Source organism: Podarcis gaigeae (genome assembly GCF_964106915.1).
Source record: "Podarcis gaigeae genome assembly, chromosome: 6".
Lineage (NCBI taxonomy): Eukaryota > Metazoa > Chordata > Lepidosauria > Squamata > Lacertidae > Podarcis > Podarcis gaigeae.
In genome coordinates this window covers 71,569,177-71,586,610 of record NC_139682.1, presented here as the reverse complement: position 1 = coordinate 71,586,610, position 17,434 = coordinate 71,569,177, and the positions used below count along the sequence as shown (strand labels likewise).

The following is a 17,434-nucleotide window of genomic DNA, read 5'->3' as shown; positions in this document are numbered from 1 at the left end:
TTCCAGCATTTGTTGTCTGGCACATGGCATATTTTGGCTAGTTTAACTGGGGTCATGTACCACCTATAAATCATTTTCATTACATTTTCCTTCAGAGCATTACATGCCGTGAAGTTCATCCCCGTGGTCCACAACCTTTCCCAATCCTCAAACATAATATTATGCCCAATATCCTGTGCCCACTTTATCATAGCCGACTTAACCATTTCATCTTGTGTATTCCATTTCAACAGCAAGTTATACATTCTTGAAAGTACTTTAGTCTTAGGTTCTAACAATTCTGTTTCCAACTTCGATTTCTCCACCTGGAATCCTAAGAGCACGATTTCTGTTCTCATCCTGAAGCAAAGTTCTTAACCTGAGGTACTATTTCTGGGTTAGCGGAGTCTGTAACCTGAAGTGTATGTAACCTGAGGTACCACTGTATTTCCACAAAATATGAACACATATAGTGCAAAAAGAAAATAATCCATGAGGTTAAAATAAAAGAAAGAAAAATGACCGTTTGAAGATAACAAAAAATAAGATAGAAAACCAGACAACATTCCTTAACTGACTTCCCACCTTCTTTTCATGGTTCCGTTTATTTCCTCTCTCATGTTTTCTTGTTTCATCCCGTTAATCGCAACAACTTAGATCGACGTTAGTTATTTCTTACACTGCTGGAAAAACTTGCCATCCTGCTAGGTTGATTATCTGCTTATAGGCAATGGGCATTCAGTAACCCCTACTTGCAGGGGGTCCCATTTCTCATTCTCTAGAAATAACGAAACATCTTTCCTCTCAGCCAGTCTGATTTACTGACTGCCTTAATATATTGCTTTCCTGCCAGTTTTACAGTTTAAAAATAAAGGCATACAACCAGAGAGAGGTAATACAGTAAGAAGGGAAGAGTGGAGGGGAGAAGCTTGGTCCCAACTCAAGAGTATAGAAAGGGTGTCAATTCCAGATGTTGTGGGACTCCAGCTCTCATTAATCCCATACGCTCCAACGTTTCTCCGATGAAAATAGGGATGTCCTATTCCATTATTGTTGTTGTTGTTGTTATTAACCCACCCATCTGACTGGGTTGCCCCAGCCACTCTGGGTAGATTCCAACATATATAAAAAAACACAATAAAGCATTCAACATTTCAACCTTCACTATACAGGGTTGCCTTCAGTTGCCTTCTAAAGGTTGTAGAGTTACTTATCTCATTGGCTCAGGGGTTGCAGAACTTCAAACCCTCCACTATTTCTCTGATGAAAATAGGCAAGTTCTAAGGAAAAGCGTGACATTCTGGAATCGAATCAGAAACACTTGGAAGGTCTGCAGTTTGGAGTCCAGTAACATTTGGAGAACTATAGGGGCCCCATCCTAGATATCCCTAGCTGAACCTTCACTGCTCTGCACTTTGTTCTACAAGCGTGGCAAAGTTAGTTTAAAACTGAGACCTGCACCCAGAGGATCCTCTCATTCATACAAGATGAGCTCTTTAAAAAATAATAATAAATGAACAAATCTATGTCTCCTTTCAGGGGATAGTATTTATTGTTGCTTTTGTTCTGGATTCTTCCAGCTTTGTGTGCAGAATGTGTGAGTTGCTGAACTATCACTTTGCCTAGTTGTTGCTCCTTAGAACAGCTTAGCAATTAGTTGCCTTTTAGGATAAGTGGTGCTAAAACGTTCAATTAAGCAGATGAGAGAGAGAGAGAGAGAGAGAGAGAGAGAGAGATGGATGGAGATTGATGGCATGAATAATCCCTTCTTGCTCAAGACTTCTGCACAATAACTTTTTACTGTTAGAAACCTCCTCTCCTCAATGTTGTCTTGTCTTTTCCTCTTTTGATTTTGTATCTTTATTTTCCCCCTTTCTTTTCCTCTTTTTTATTCCTTTATAAATTTTCTATTTTCTACCTAATTTTATTTTTCTTCATATGCAAAGAGATAGCATATGTTTGTATAGATATGTAAATTTTTAATGAATAAAGAATAATGTATCGGGGGGGGGGGGATAGAAACTTCCTCTCCTCTCATCGAAGGCACTGCCGTCTCTTCCCCGATGACCATTAGCCCCAGACTGAGGGATGTGGGAATACTGAGGGATGTGGGAATACACAGAATACTTTGCACCCTCCAGTCATGAGGTGCTGGATTCCTATATTCACATGCCTCTATAAGCAAAGGACGACAAAACTGGCCATGCCAGCTGGGTTGCAAAGTGATTAATAGTGCAATCCAATTCAGGAGCACAACCCACAGAAGTCAGAGGGTAGACTCCCCCCAAAATAGGTTTAGCATCAGGTTGCAGGCTGTTTAAAAAGTGTCTGTACTGGCAATATGTAATTGTGGTTTTTTTTAACTACGTACTTTCAAGTCTATATCTTGTCTAGACTTGAAGTACGTTCAAGGTTGCCTCTTGTTCCAACAGCTCAAAAACAGTCTGGATCAAACCTTAAGTCTCCAAGGCATTGACATTTCAAACCTTTCAGAAACTTGCCAAAGCTTTCCTTTTGGAGACTGTAACAGAACCCAGCAGCAGATGCACCGGCTTTTGCCAAATGCTTCAATAAGAGAATAAAAGTTTGGATCCAGACTTCCTGGCTTATATGCAATGGTAGTCATATGCAGAGCAGTAAAGGTAAAGGTAAAGGGACCCCTGATCATTAGGTCCACTCGTGACGGACTCTGGGATTGTGGTGCTCATCTTGCTTTATTGGCCGAGGGAGCCGGCCTACAGCTTCCGGGTCATGTGGCTAGCATGACAAAGCTGCTTCTGGCGAACCAGAGCAGCGCACGGAAACGCCGTTTACCTTCCCGCCGGAGCGGTACCTATTTATCTACTTGTGCTTTGACGTGCTTTAGAACTGCTAGGTTGACAGGAGCAGGGACCGAGCAACGGGAGCTCACCCCGTCACGGGGATTCGAACCACCAACCTTCTGATCGGCAAGTCCTAGGCTCTGTGGTTTAACCCACAGCGCCACCCGCGTCCCTATGCAGAGCAGTAGACCCATTGAAATTTATGGGCATGAGAAAATGAGGTCCGTTAGTTTCATAAAAGTAGCATTTAATTGCAACCAGCACCCAGCTATTGCTGTCGTCATCTTCATCAAACAGTGTGACATCAAACATTAGAAACTTCCCTCAAGTCCCTCTGCCTGGTTCCCTGAAACTTCACTTCTCACAATGACGGAACTCCCAGAAGGCCCTCAGAGCTGGATCTCAGAGTGGATACGCCTTCTGGAAGAAAGCAGTGGGTTTGGGGATCATTTTAACTGATTCCTCCTTCTCTCTGCTGTCCCGTGAGTCCTGAAAATTTGGAGAGTTGAAGGTATCTGAACATAAAAGGAGCCTGCTGCATCCGGTCAACGGCCCTCACCCTGTTCTTTCGTGGTCACGGGAAAGCCAGAAGAGCAGAAGACCAGAGCACTCTTGACTCCTGTGGTTTCCAGCAACTGGTAGTCAGAAGCCGTACTATCTTCATCCATGGCTAGTAGAAGTCGACTCTATCTGGAAGAGTCTTGGAGGTGACAATGGGAATCTGCCCAAATCACCTCTCCCCGCCCACCCTTCCTCCAGCAGATGTTTCTTCTAGATCTCTCTCTTGTGCGAATGAAAGGAGTCCTTCTGCTTGTGGAAAAGCAACTCCTGTAGCGTATTTCACTGCCAGGCAGTCTCAGAGTCCTTGCCACACAGCCCTCCCATACACAAAAGGAGGTTAAATTATTAGAGATAATTTAAAGGGGGAAGAAAGGCTTTTCTCACAAAATACCCCCTGTCCCTGTGCATAGCTGGGTGTTCTTCTGCTAGTCAGCACACCTGGTACAGGCCACACAAATGAGTCATGAACCCAGCTGAGATTTTGTAAGCCTCGGATTTAACACAAATAACTTTTAATATAAAAAAACTATTTAAGAAACAATTTGGATTATTTGTCCAGCATGCGATACAAAAGGTGCCGTATGTTTTCCAGCCCTCCTGTGTCGCTCATTTTCTACAATTACGCAAAGGCCACAGGAAGGGCCTTTGTAACAAGAATTCCATGAATGACTTTTCCCCCCTTTTGGTAGTAGGCGATTGCCAGTTCCTTTCATTCTGGAGCCAGATTCTTAACTATTCTGCTTCAAAGAAAGGGGACTTTTATTATCAGTCCTACTTCCGGAGCATGTTCTTAAATCATGTTAGGGCACATTGTTTTCCCTCTCTCTTCCAGCAACGAAGCAGGGAGCAAATGGAATGCAGGCAGTAGAGGAGTTTGGTGGAGACATTTGGGAAGACGCACTCGCTGACAGCATACCTGTGTACTCAGCAAAAGTAGTCTTAGCACCCCCCCTCTGGTAACAAACTCATTGTTCAACAAGGCAAAATAAATAAATGCAGTCTTGGGAAGCGTTGTACGCAGGTGGGGTTAAGTGACGTTTTGTCTCAAATGAAAACAGACGTTTTCAAATTAATTCACCCCCCCAACCCAATCCCTTCCCTTCCTGTTTTAATACTGTACCTCCAGAAGCTCCCATACAACAGGAGTAATACACACAATATTCCGATCTGAATGAGGGGAGCCCTGCTGATGGTCCCCCGCTACACCTCTTAAAAAGAAAATAAGGGGGTGTCACAAGAGCATTCCTGATCTTGAGTGATGTGAGGAAGCAAACTTAATACGATGGTGCAAATTCTTTGTTTATGTACTCGCTAAAACTAGGCCACGGAAGGTATTGTTCTTGAATAAAGGGGTGGGGGCTCAACTACTGGGTTGTAGTTTTGTTTTGTTTTTGTTTTTTTAAAAAAGCTATATTCAGCTTGAACCCAGCTTTCCCAGCCATTTGTTTCAGCTAAGTGGGTTCTGATTAGTCCCAAAACGGATCCATTGGTGTTTAAATCAGTCAAAACAGCAGAAGGCCTAATATGATTAAGGAACAGACCTGGATGGTGGCAGGCATTGAGACCATAGTCTGTCCAAGCTCCAAAATGTGATGTTGGGAAAACTGTTTTGTTAAAAATTACTGCTCTGTGGAACAGAGCTGATGCTTCATACTCCATCGCTATTGAGGTGCTGTACGCTACGCCTTTCGATTTTTATTTCAGCTGCATACCTAAGAGCTTCGGGGCATGATTTGAGGTGTTGTCTGTGCCAATGGATTTCTGTTTAGGCAAAGTGTTCTGTCTAGCATAGCTCGTCACTAACATTTGCCCATGGTATGCTGTACTTTGGCACAGCCTGAGGCTAGCATGATATAGCAGTGCTCCCTCCTAGTCAACCCACCTTGCATTCTCCCATGGTCTTTGTCGGAAGATTCCCAGCCTTTTTTAGTGGGAGATGATGATCGCATTCAGGGTGTGTATCTGGGACCTATTGCATGTGAAACATCCCTTTGCTGTACATTTAGGAAACGAGATCTGCGGTCCAGAAAAGATAGCCACATGCAACATGCACGCCGCCACGAGGTTAAAAGAGCAGGTGGTGGTGTATTTTCCATGCATGTTGCAAGAAAGGTAGAAATCCCTATTCCCATCCACATAGCAGAGGGCAGATGATCACATCAGACAATTCACCACTGAATGAATGTCCAGTTTCTCCTTGCTAGATCAGCATCAGCAATACAGCACCTGTAGTCTCTAAAAGAATGCTAAAATGAACTGAGCCACTAAATGCTTTTTTATAGTAAGAAAAGGTCACCAGTTTAATCATGTACATTAAGCAGGCGAGCAGTTTGTAAACATTCAAAAGCGGCAGCATCCAAGTTACAAACATCTTTAAAGGAAAAAGAAGAAGAATCAAGATTGTTTAAGGATTTCCCTCCCCGCCTCTTCCTCTTTCCCCTCCAAAAAATTTGGAAATGATGTTTCAAAATACTACAAACACCAAACAAGCTTCTACCACCCTCGGTTAACAGTCCTTTCTTACAAAAAAGGAGTTCCGGATTCCCAACACAGGGTTTTATAACAGGGTGTACTTTTAATATAATCTACGTTAGTCACTTGGGAGTTCTACCTCTGTTCAGATCCCATTAGCAAAGGGAATGTTTGTGTCTTGGTTCAACGCTTCTTTGACCTCTGAAGGCAACGTGTCAAAGAGGTGATCTTCTACAATGAGTCCACTTTTCCTGAGAAGCCGACACAGACCCAGCGTAGCCGGGAGACGGTCTAAACAGTTCCCCTTCAACTCTAGGTGTGTTAGCTGCAAGAGCTGGCCAATCTTTTCCGGAATCGAGGTGATGCAGTTTTGCCCCAGGCTCAAAGTCCTCAGCTTGGTACACTTAAACAGCTGTTTTGGCAAAATGTCTACTTTGTTTCCGGTGATATGCAGGTGTTGGAGGTTCTGCAGAAGGCCTACCTCCAGGGGAATCACTGCAATAGAGTTGTAGCTCACATCTAAGCATCTGAGCTTCTGTAAACTGAACACTGCAGCCGGTAAGGATTCGAGTTTATTGTTGGAGAGGTAAAGCGACTCCAGGTTTTTCACGTGGGTAATGGAAGGAGGAATGATGACTATTTTGTTGTGCCACAACTTCAGGCAAGTCAGTCTTTTCAAATGTTGGAAGCTGATGACTTCTTCAATTGTGCGTATGCTGTTGGACTTCAGATCCAGCTCCTGCAAGTTGGTGAGGCTGAAGATGGCGTGCGGAATCCGCTCCAGGTCGCAATTCTGCAATTCCAGCTCTGCTACATTCATCATTTTCTTAAGGCTATTCAACACAAAGAGCTTGGTGCCGTCGTTATGGATGACGAGCTTGGTTAGATGTGGGGCCACATCTGTGATGTTGGATGGGATTTTGGTCAGGTTGCTTTTCACATAGAGAATTTTGAGGTGCCTCAGTTCCCTAAGAGATTCAAGTCCTATCATTTTGTTGTTTTCAGAGTTCAAGTTGCCTATCAGGTACAACTCCCGGAGGTTTTTAAGTAAGTACACCCAAGCCGGGATTTCCGCCACGTCGGTGAACTTCACGTGCAGGCACCTCAGGTGGTCGCGAAGGAAGCTGAAGGCTGTTTGTTCCACCTTTGCGGGGCAGTGATAGAGGTGTAGCTCTTGCAGGTTCGTCATCTGGGAAATCTTAGCCGGGATTTTAGCTTCAGGGATCAGCTCAAGTTTCAGCACGTCCAAGTCGGTAAGATCAAACACGGCATCAGGGACCCCTGAGAGCATGAAGAGATGGAGTTCTTGCTTGTCCTGGGCATTGCGGGAAACATGCTGGCGCAGCTTTTCGAAAGTCCACTCGTGGTTCAGGCTTATTTCCCTCAGCTTGTTTTCACTCACCTCCGACAAGAAGACACCAAACCGCTTGGAGTACAGTTGGTCATACTGGTCCACCATGTGCAAGAGAAACGCAAAGTCGTTCTTAACATCTGGAATATCGCTGAAGCTGCTCTCTTCCCTAACCTTCTCGAAGGAATACTCCTTCAGGGGTAACCGGAACAACCAGAAGAGTGTGTACAAACAGATGAAACCGTAGACGCAAATGAGGGAAATGTAACTGATGAGCAGCTTTTTCAGCATGTAAGCCATGTTGTGTGTGCATTCGAACTCCTGGTAGCCGGTCAGGTGCTCCACTTTGGGCATGCAGCTGTGCTCAAAGCTGATTTCGTTGACGAAGTTTGCCGTGTAGCAGAGAATAAATATGAACTTCACAGTTTTGATGACTGTCTGGACGACGTAGAGTTTGTATATCAAGTCGCTGTCCTCCACGTGCGCCCGGAATTTCCGTACTTTTTCGAAGAGGGCTTTGGCTTGCTCGCCATCTTTTTTGTCCAAAATGGTCATGCTCGGAACCTCGACGACGGGCTTCTCCGCTGAAAACTTGAAGCCCGTCTTGTTGATCATGGGGGTGCTGGCGCTCGGACTTCCTTCATCGCTACTGGTGGACACATGCTTGGGCAAAGACTGGGCCCCGGTCAGCCTCTGCTTATTCTCCTCAGAATCCTCACACGCCGTCTCAGACAACGCCTTTGTAGTCCACGGAGATTCAAAGCACTTCCCCAGGATGGAAACAAAGTGCTCGATCTTCGAGCAAGTTTTGGGGTATTTGAACCAAAAGTTGCTGCTGACCATTAAAATAATGGTATGTATAAGAGCTAAGTAGGGAAAGTACTTTGAATACCAAGGAAGAGCCAAGTGGTAGCACATCTGGTTAATGAAAACATATTGCTGATAATCCAAGTTAGTTTTTCGGCCCAGGGGATCTGCCTGCTCCTTCTTCTCCTCCGGACTGGCGACAGTGGAGTGCAACGGCGGAAAGGTAGATCTGCTGAGAGGTATGTCAGTTGCGACAACAGGTGCAAAAGAAACGGCCCTCGTTCCCTGCGCTTCTTTGTCTTGGGCTGCGGTTGTTTCGGGTTCCGGAACAGCGTTTGTAGCTTTGGCACTCGCCGAGGAGGTGGGCTGCACCTTTGCATTGACAGCCGACTGCAGGACGGGCAAACAGACCACCTGATCTTTGGTCAGCTGCATGGTTCCAGCAAAAATGGCGACCATCAGCATAACGACTGCTAGGTAATCCATAAATACGTCCCACCATGGTTTCAGAATGCGGTACGTTGGCTGAATGTCATTAAGAGATGCAACTTCTGCAAGGGTAAACATTCCTGCAACGAGAAGGAAGGAAAAAGCAGCTGTCATTCATTGCTGGCAGATCAAATTGTACTTTATACTCTTGAATGTAAACTTAATCCATTAGACCAGGGTGTGGCTAACCTTTTCCTTTTGGCTGAAGGGCTATATTCACCCTTGGCTAACCCTCCAGTAGTGGGTGTAGCCACTACACACACACACACACACACACACACACACACACACACACACACCAACCCTCAGCTAACCCATGTAGATCAGCAAAGGAGGGGGTTATTGTGCCCTCCTTGCTCAAATGATCCATCCAATGACTGGGAAAGGAGTGAGTTGCATCCCCGTTAAAGTGGTTCAGACGTCTCTGCTCAACTCAGTCCAGTATCCGCTTATATTGTTTTCCTATGCTCTGCCTTTGACCAAACTGCAGGAGGCAGTGGAAGACAGGAGTGCCTGGCATGCTCTGGTCCATGGGGTCACGAAGAGTCGGACACGACTAAACAACAATAACATGCTCTGCCACTGTCAAAATGGGTTGGTTATTGGGTAGCAAGAAAACCTTGTTTTTTTCCGGGGTGGTGGTGGTGGCAGGGAGAATCAGACCCTTAGGTCAGGGATTAGTCACTCCTGTACAAGACCTACAAATTGTTAACATCATTCACTTGCTTTCTGAAATGAAAAAGGAACACCCACAACCATTCTCTACCCATTGTGAATAGCAACCCTAAACAGATTTACTCAAGGCTGGGCAATGTTGTTTATTCTGTGAAATGCATCCATCTGAAGATTCTGCCCCCATTCACTGGTCAACAAACTCAAGAGTTTTAAAATCATACCAAATGAAGGAAGCACCACACCGTTTAGTTCTTTATAAAAGCCTTTTTTTCCTGAAGGGAAAATGGTATTGCAAAAGGGGCATGACAAGTCATGATGGTACAATGGACGTCACTAAAAAACAGTTCTTAACGATTAAAAATTAGTCAACGTTTTAGAATTAATTTCTTTCCACAAAGAGCAGTTCTCAAAGCATTTATGCAGCTCTCTTTTCAGTGATTTCAGGCTTTTGTTGTTAATTATGTTCACCGGATATGAGCTATGCAAGTATGAGAATTTGGGTGCTATGGAGAGATCTAGTTTTGTTGCTTATAATTACACAGCCCAGTATGATTTCAATTTTCACCTACGTGTCTTGAAGAGCTAAGTAAAACAAAACCACACTTTAGGAAACTGCCCCCTGCCCCTAATTCTTACAAGGAGAGATGCCTTTGGGATTTTCTGGAAGACAATAAGCATCCTTTTTTTAAAAAAAAACCCACAAAGAAACCTACCATATACATTGACCTGCAACTACAAGATGATCTAACTAAATGCAAAAAAGGATGCCTGCTTATTCATCACTGCCTGAACCAGAGAAAACCAGGTCTCCAAAGGAGAGACTGCAAGTAGTATCAGGTAAACTGCAAGACCAGCAGTAGGGGAGATTTCACAACTAGTTGCCTAGGCAACCATCAGTTTTAAGTCTGAAATCCCATTGAGCTCGGCAGGACTTACTTCTGAGTAAACACACCAAAGAGAGGATTGCTAAGGCTATAAAAATATTTTCCCAGCTACGGTGGCCAGGAAGAGGAACTGGAAGCAATGCAACGTGGAGGAAGGAATTCAGAATTATTCCAGTTAAATGCATTTGCACAGATTTTAGGTTTTTAACTACATCCACTTTGATAAGGAAATATTTTTTTAAAAAAAAATAATTACAAGACACAGGGGAATTGTGTGTGTGTGTGTGTGTGTAATTTGACAATTCACTCCCCACCCCACCAACTAAAATGTAAAGGTAAAGGACCCCTGACAGTTACGTCCAGTCGCAGACGACTCATCTCACTTTACAGGCCGAGGGAGCCAGCGTTTGTCCACAGACAGTTTTTCCGGGTCATGTGGCCAGCATGACTAAGCCGCTTCTGACGCAATGGAACACCAACACCAGAGCAGTGCATGGAAACGCCATTTACCTTCCTGCCAGACCTATTTATCTATTTGCACTTTTTTGGAGTGCTTTTGAAATGCTAGGTTGGGAGGAGCTGGGACCGAGCAACGGGAGCTCACCCTGTCGTGGGGATTTGAACCACTGACCTTCTGATTGGCAAGCCCAAGAGGCTCAATGGTTTAGACCACAGCGCCACCCGCGTCCCTCCACCAGACTATGAAAATGTAAATATAGCATGAAAACTAAGAGAAGCATGGCCAGTTAGAAAACTACTAGTCAGATCAGTTTTTGGAAGCCTCTTCCTCGAGTGCAAACAAGGAGGTGGGGGAAGCTCCCTCCCTCCCCCATAAAATCTAGTTCTTCTATTTAATTTTTTTTTTTAAATGCTAGTTTTGCTCACGTGTACTTTCTGCACACACACCTAATGGGTAGGGAGAGCAGGACAGCCTGGAAGAATTAGTGTCATGGACTGGCTGGTGCAGAGTGGTGGGAGGCACCAGCTGGGGAACCCCCAAGGGAACCCCCAGGGGAAGAAGGCTAAGAGCCAGGGGGTTGGTGGTGGGACAACAATGAGTGGTCAGAGGGAGAAGAGGGAGCAGACTGGAAGTCAGAAGCTGAAGAGGCAACAGGGTTTAGTGAGCAGGAAGAGGTTGTGGCAGAGAGCAGTCGCGAATCAGAGGCAGGAGAGGAGGCGGACCAGTAGACAGAGATGGGGCAGGCTGCTGAAGAATCCAGAGTGTCTTCCCCTTCTGCTGCGACCAGCTCCCCTCCCCGCTGGTCTCCAAGAACACACAGAGTAATGAAGAGGATGGAGCAATGAGAGACAAGACGACAGAGCCTCAGGCTGCTGGGGAAGGAACAGAGGGAGGAGCTCTAGGGAGCGGTGGGAAGGTAGGGACTTTCATTCCCCACAACTGTCTCACTGGGGCAAGATCTACTGGGAAGAGTTGCTGTGATCACAGTGTTCAGATATTTCCAGGTTTTCTACGGACTAGAGAGAAACTCACAGGGAAGCCCAGATTACACGTTGCCTCCAATAGTTTTGACACTCATGGTACTGAAAAGGTGCCTTGTTGTTACTTGACTATTTCAACGCAATCGCATTCGTACAAGCACCAATTCTAAGCACAAGGGGCTATTTATCATGCCCTCCCAACCAGCTTCCTATACAACTGGGAGGAACGAGTGGCACAAAATACAATACAATTTTCTGGAGTGGGGAATCCTTTGCAAATCTCTCTGGAAACCACTATGAATGTAGGGCAAAGGTGTGGTATACTTGACAGCTCCCTGTAATCTTCTTATCTTTGGTTTTACCAACAGCAATGCAAGAGGAGCTTTAATAACATAAACACCTGCCATCTTTACTTTTCACATGCCCTGGGAGTAAATTATAGGGACAGAAGCAGCCCCCATTGTTCGTAAACACTCTTTTGACATGTGTCCATGTGATTTAAAAGAGCTGTGGAACAGTGCTGCCGGTCCCATCCATGATAAAACAGTTTGCCCTAGCTCCAACCAGCTTCCCAATTGGTTCTGCCAGAGGGTTTGCTGCACTGACGTCACCTCTTCTCTCCATTGGCCTGGCCAGAGAGAGATCAGGTTAAGCACCATGTTCCCAGTGCACCATCTGTTACTTCCCCAAGCATGTGTTGGCTGTGAGTTGGAGAAAAGCCTGGAATTGTGGTTGCACAGGTACACAAGCCATGTGTAGGTTTTCCCCAACAGAAACCACACACAATGTATAGATGTCAGGGGCCGAGCTAGGGAGAACTAAATGTCACTGGGTGCAGAACCAGAAGCATGACTCTACGGTCCAGTTCATCACTTGGTTTCTTCATGTGTGCAAATTTGGGCAAGGTGGGTGATTAAGATCCATAGGTTTTATAAGCCTGTTGTTTGGCCCAAGCTCCTGCAGCTAATTCAAATTATGTATTTCCTGGTTAACTGCAGTAAAATTGGACTCCTTCAGTGTATGCAAGACGTTAGGGGGTGTTGCTTTTTGTCCCAATGTTCACACAAAGCCTCATCTACACTTACAATGACCGGTTACCCAGTTTGGAGAGTCTTGAAGCTCTCCCAATCTGTATGGAATTTCAACATCCTTGCTGGGACTTTGCTACCTCACCATATACCCCTTGTTCCAGATAGTGCACGATAAGTGAAACAGATCTCTAGTGGATTCCATTGATTTCTTCCTTTCATGTGCCTCTTGCCTTATCAATAAGTGATTAGTTAAAAGAGAAACTCACTAACTTTTGTCAAGAACTTTTTGAAAATCCAGATATCAGCATGTTTGTTTGTTGCTAACCCACAAGGTCCCCCCCCCCCCCCCACAAATAAGGTTAGTAAGGTAAGAATTCTCTTGGAAAAAAAGGAAAGCTAATAAGTTCCTCAGCAAGGCTTATTCTTCTGTTTGGCTAACTATTGTAATCATAGAAACACCTTAAGATGTAAAGTTAATGCCTTGACTTGCTCCTCAAATTGCTTCTTGGACTGCCTTACTGTAGGTTTATATTTAATTTGTAAGAATTTATAATCTGTTTCTCCCTCTATTAGAAAAAAAAAGTTGGGCAAGACTTTAATAAAGGAGATTATCATGTGTTAGCCGCTTAACCACGTTTGTCAATTTTTTCACGTTTTGTGCCTTTTCCTATTTTTAATAAATGCCTTTACATAAACTCCCCCCACACACTTTCCTACTTCCTTTTAACTAAATCCTCTCATTCTTAATCATTTGAAATGCAGAACGTTCTGGTATAATGCTATATACACAGTTCATGTGCTTTCAGGAAAATACGAGTGGACATTAAGATGATGAAAAAGCAAAGCTACCATTTTAATTCTCAGGTATATGATGAACCTCTCTGTTTAAAAGGAACGCACATGTACCAGCCACATTTTGACTTGTAAATCAGTTTTCTGCAAGGATCTTTCATTCACAGGCCTCTGAGCCCCTCGATTTTACTGAGTCAATGACCACCCTGGTGCATTTTGCATACAGCAGAGAGCATTAGATTTAAACACTTGCTTGAAAACCTTGGCAAAACAAAAACACACTATTTTATGATTGGCGGGTCTAAGTGCTTACCAAGCCAGATTAATTTGGCGTATTAAATTCTGTAAGTTTCTGTTAATAACCTGTGGAGGCTGGAAAGTATTTTTCATTTCATAACTCTTTCTGTAGTTCTTGGCAGGGCTTGTGAATATGATGGAGAGTTACCTTCATCCCCTCTGGTGAAAGAGCAATAAAATGTATTTTGTGCAAGAGCCAAAATGAGATTAAAGCCCGAGTCTGTGCAATGTTCATAAAGCTAGGTTTTCAAACACAACACTCCGCTTCAACCCCCTGCCCCCAAAAACTTCACTTAAAATAAAGAAGTCTAGGGGAGAGTGTTGGGGGAGTTGGTGGTTCAGTTCTTAAAAGGCGTCTTGTACTGTCCTTTATTTCACCTAAGTAGCCTTTGAGTCACCTTTTCATTTTCTCTGAAGAGCATATCCACCCAACAGACTGAAGCTGCAATAACAGTCATACACTGTCATACCTTGGTTGACGAACGCCTTAGCAGTCGAACGTTTTGGCTCCCGAACACCACAAACCCGGGAGTGAGTGTTCCAGTTTGTGAATGTTCTTTTGGAAGCCGAACGTCCGGTAGGGCTTCCGCGGCTTCTGATTGGCTGCAGGAAGCTCCTGCGCCCAATCAGAAGCCGTGCCTTGGTAGTCGAACGGACTTCCGTTTGGCTTCCAAGGTACAACTGTACTTCACCATCCTGGGAAGTAGAGTTTTGAGGGGAAGGGAATACGGGGGAACTAACAGAATCCTCGCCAAGCTACAATTCCTTGGGTTCCTTCTTTAGGCCACCACTCTTCCAAGCAGTTCAAGTTGGCAGTGTTAGAAACTCAGGACAGGAAGGCGAAGAAGAGGAGTGTGGATTTGATATCCCGCTTTATCACTACCTTAAGGAGTCTCAAAGCGGCTAACGTTCTCCTTTCCCTTCCTCCCCCACAACAAATACTCTGTGAGGTGAGTGGGGCTGAGAGACTTCAGAGAAGTGTGACTAGCCCAAGCTAACCCAGCAGCTGCATGTGGAGGAGCAGGGACACGAACCCGGTTCACCAGATTACGAGTCTACCGCTCTTAACCACTACACCACACCACCCAGCGGGGGCCACATGTGACTACTAGGACAGTAATGGGAAACCTGTCAGTAGCTCTAATAGGAAGCCAGCAGTTCTCCTATAAGAGCAAACAATAATTGCAGCTTCATAGCAGGGCTGTTTCAAAGCTTTAGGGAAAGCTGAAACACAGTTCAGATGTAACAGCACCTGTATAGCAGGGGGAAAGCGGGAAGGAAGAAAGAAGAATGAAAGAAAAAGCACTTAATCTCTTAAACGAGGCTTTGAAAAATCGAAAGAAATTACATGCAGATTAAACAACCAGGTCAGAAAAGGAACCAGTGGCAATTAACCCATCTCAAGGCAGCAAGACAATACTGAGAAACAAAATTGCAGGCCTAGGTTAAATCAGTAAGTATAACTCTTGGTGTATAAACAGTGTTGCCTGCCCAATTAAATTTCCTTTAATTAGATGTTAGGGAAAACCCCGTTAGTACAACCCCCCAAGAGACCGAGACTTTCTATGACAAAGCCTAAGTTCACAGCTATTAAAATTACTCCAAGATGACAAGCTCCTGGGTTCCTTTATTGAACTGGAGGAGAGTTGGCTTTTCATGTAAATAAACTTTCTACTCAGCTATTGCCGGGGATCATTTTATTGCACAATATATACACGCAACTGTTTCTTATTTAACAGCTTCATGTGTCGCAAGGAAGAACCATTTTCCAGGCAATAGATCACCATAGTTTGTAGGTGACAAGTGTCATTTTGTGTGCACAGACAACTGCTAGCAGGCCTCAGGGCTATATAGCTTATAGCTCCATGAGTATCAGCCAGCATCATTTGGCTGGTGGCTATAATATTGTAACTGAAAGATGAGAAAATTTATTTCTTGTACAAGTGCTACTAAAACATTGCATCTTCAAGAGCTAATAGCTCTGATGAACCACAACCAACAAATCTAACTGTGCCTACGGAGGAACCAGACATGAGCAAGGTTTCCAGACACATTGCTGGTGCTAACATTCTGAATTGTCTAACTTCCATCTCACAAGGACTGTTAATAGCACTAAAGGAATACTGTGAAATGGGGGGAAATGTGGTTTCTGAAGGCTACTCCTTGCAGCCATGCAAAATCATCTCTTTCCTTGCTTGGGACGGTTGGGTCTGCATGCACTGTTGCCAACACATGAACCATGAACTGTAGAATGAACCATGAGCCTACGTCACATGGTTCATGCTACAGAAGTATAAGATGGGCTGCTCTGTTCTCTGGGAGAGACAGGAAGCTGAGAGAGGTTTTGGCAGAGAAAAGCAAATTTCTTTCACCCTGGAGAGGGTCGAGGAAACTAGAGGTTATCCCCATTTGCCTGAGAGCCCAGGAATTCCCTCCGGTCTGGAGTCTTGTAGAGGTGAAGACAAAGAGAGGTGGCAGCAATTAAGGCAGTGTTTTCCAAACTCCCATCATCCCAGTATACCTGAAGGAATGTCTCCACTTCCGTCGTTCAGCCCGGACACTGAGGTCCAGCTCTGAGTGGTTCTGGCGGTTCCCTCACTGCGATAAGTGAGGTTACAGGGAAACAGGCAGAGGGCCTTCTTGGCAGTGGTGCCTGCCCTGTGGAACATCCCATTTGATATCAAGGAAATAAACAACTACCTGACTTTTAGAAAACATCTGAAGGCTGTTCAGGGAAGTTTTTAATGTTTGATGTCTTATGTTTTTAATATTCTATTGGGAGCCGCCCAGAGTGGCTGGGGAAACCCAGCCAGATGGGCAGGGTACAAATAAATTATTATGATTATGATTATTATGATTATTATGATGATTATTATTATTATCCCTAGCTAGCAAGACCAGCGGTCAGGGATGATGGGAATCGTCCAAAAACAGCCGGAGACGCAAGTTTGGGAAATACTGGTTCAGGGTGTGAATGGCAGACTTTGCAAGGCCGCTCTTGCAAGGAAGGATATAAGCATGCTCTCCTAGCCCCAGTGTCTGTTATACTTGGAGGTATTTAGAAAAACAAGTTTGGAGTAGGAGTCAACCACTGGTGGCTCTCGAACCAATTCAGCCCAAGGGATTCTGCGTGGCTCCACAGTTGCCAGCAAATTGGAACACAAAATTGTTAAGAAAGCAGCATCTATGGCAACAAGATTTTCACAGCTGGGATTGAATGGCTGGCCTAGTACTTTTCAGTCATTGCTCACAGTGGCTTTCCTGGAAAACTAGTTGCCAGCCAGGGCTTTACAGTGCCCACGAAAACATTAATATTTGGGCTGCAACTGAAGCCATTTCTGATATGTGCACACATACCTCTGACTTGCATAACCAGCGATTTATAATACCTAGAACGAAATCTTTTGAGATGACCATCCCTATTAGTTAATTGCTTATAAAAAAGAAAAATAATATTTCCTCCAGGTGCTGTTTAAGCACTGTGCTTAGTGTCAATGTCAAAACTTTCTTCGTAATCATCAAGGTAAGTTTACTAAACTCTTCCTAAGAAACCCTATCCTCTTTCCCTCCTCAATTCTGAACTGCAAACCAAAGCAAAGATTTAAGATTTTGTTTGAATTGGTGTTAAATTGCAGCTAGGGATGCAAAGAAACCCTTTCAGGGCTGAATTACGACGCAGATGAAAACATTAACAAAGCCCAAGAATTTCAACCCAATAATTCAGGCTCCCTAAGTGTTCATTTAAATGAAACTCATTCATTTCCAAACTAATAATTTATATTTTTAATAATAAATAAATAAAACTCCCATTAATTTTAGTAACATTTTGACATT

At 44.2% G+C, this 17,434-nt stretch overlaps 2 protein-coding genes across 6 annotated transcripts in view; one reads left to right on the top strand and one right to left on the bottom strand.

The window, feature by feature from the left end:
• KYAT3 (kynurenine aminotransferase 3) overlaps nt 1-17,434 on the top strand; it is a 339,825-nt gene that overhangs the window by 129,582 nt on the left and 192,809 nt on the right. The window lies entirely within an intron of this gene.
• Nucleotides 5,635-17,434, bottom strand: part of LRRC8D (leucine rich repeat containing 8 VRAC subunit D) — a 76,535-nt gene continuing 64,735 nt past the window's right edge. For all 5 annotated transcript variants that reach the window (XM_083743342.1, XM_083743340.1, XM_083743343.1 and 2 more), the window contains one exon: nt 5,635-8,561. In XM_083743342.1, coding sequence (XP_083599468.1) covers nt 5,980-8,559 — 2,580 coding nt within the window. In that variant the 5' untranslated portion in view covers nt 8,560-8,561 and the 3' untranslated portion in view covers nt 5,635-5,979. The remainder of the gene's footprint in view (nt 8,562-17,434) is intronic.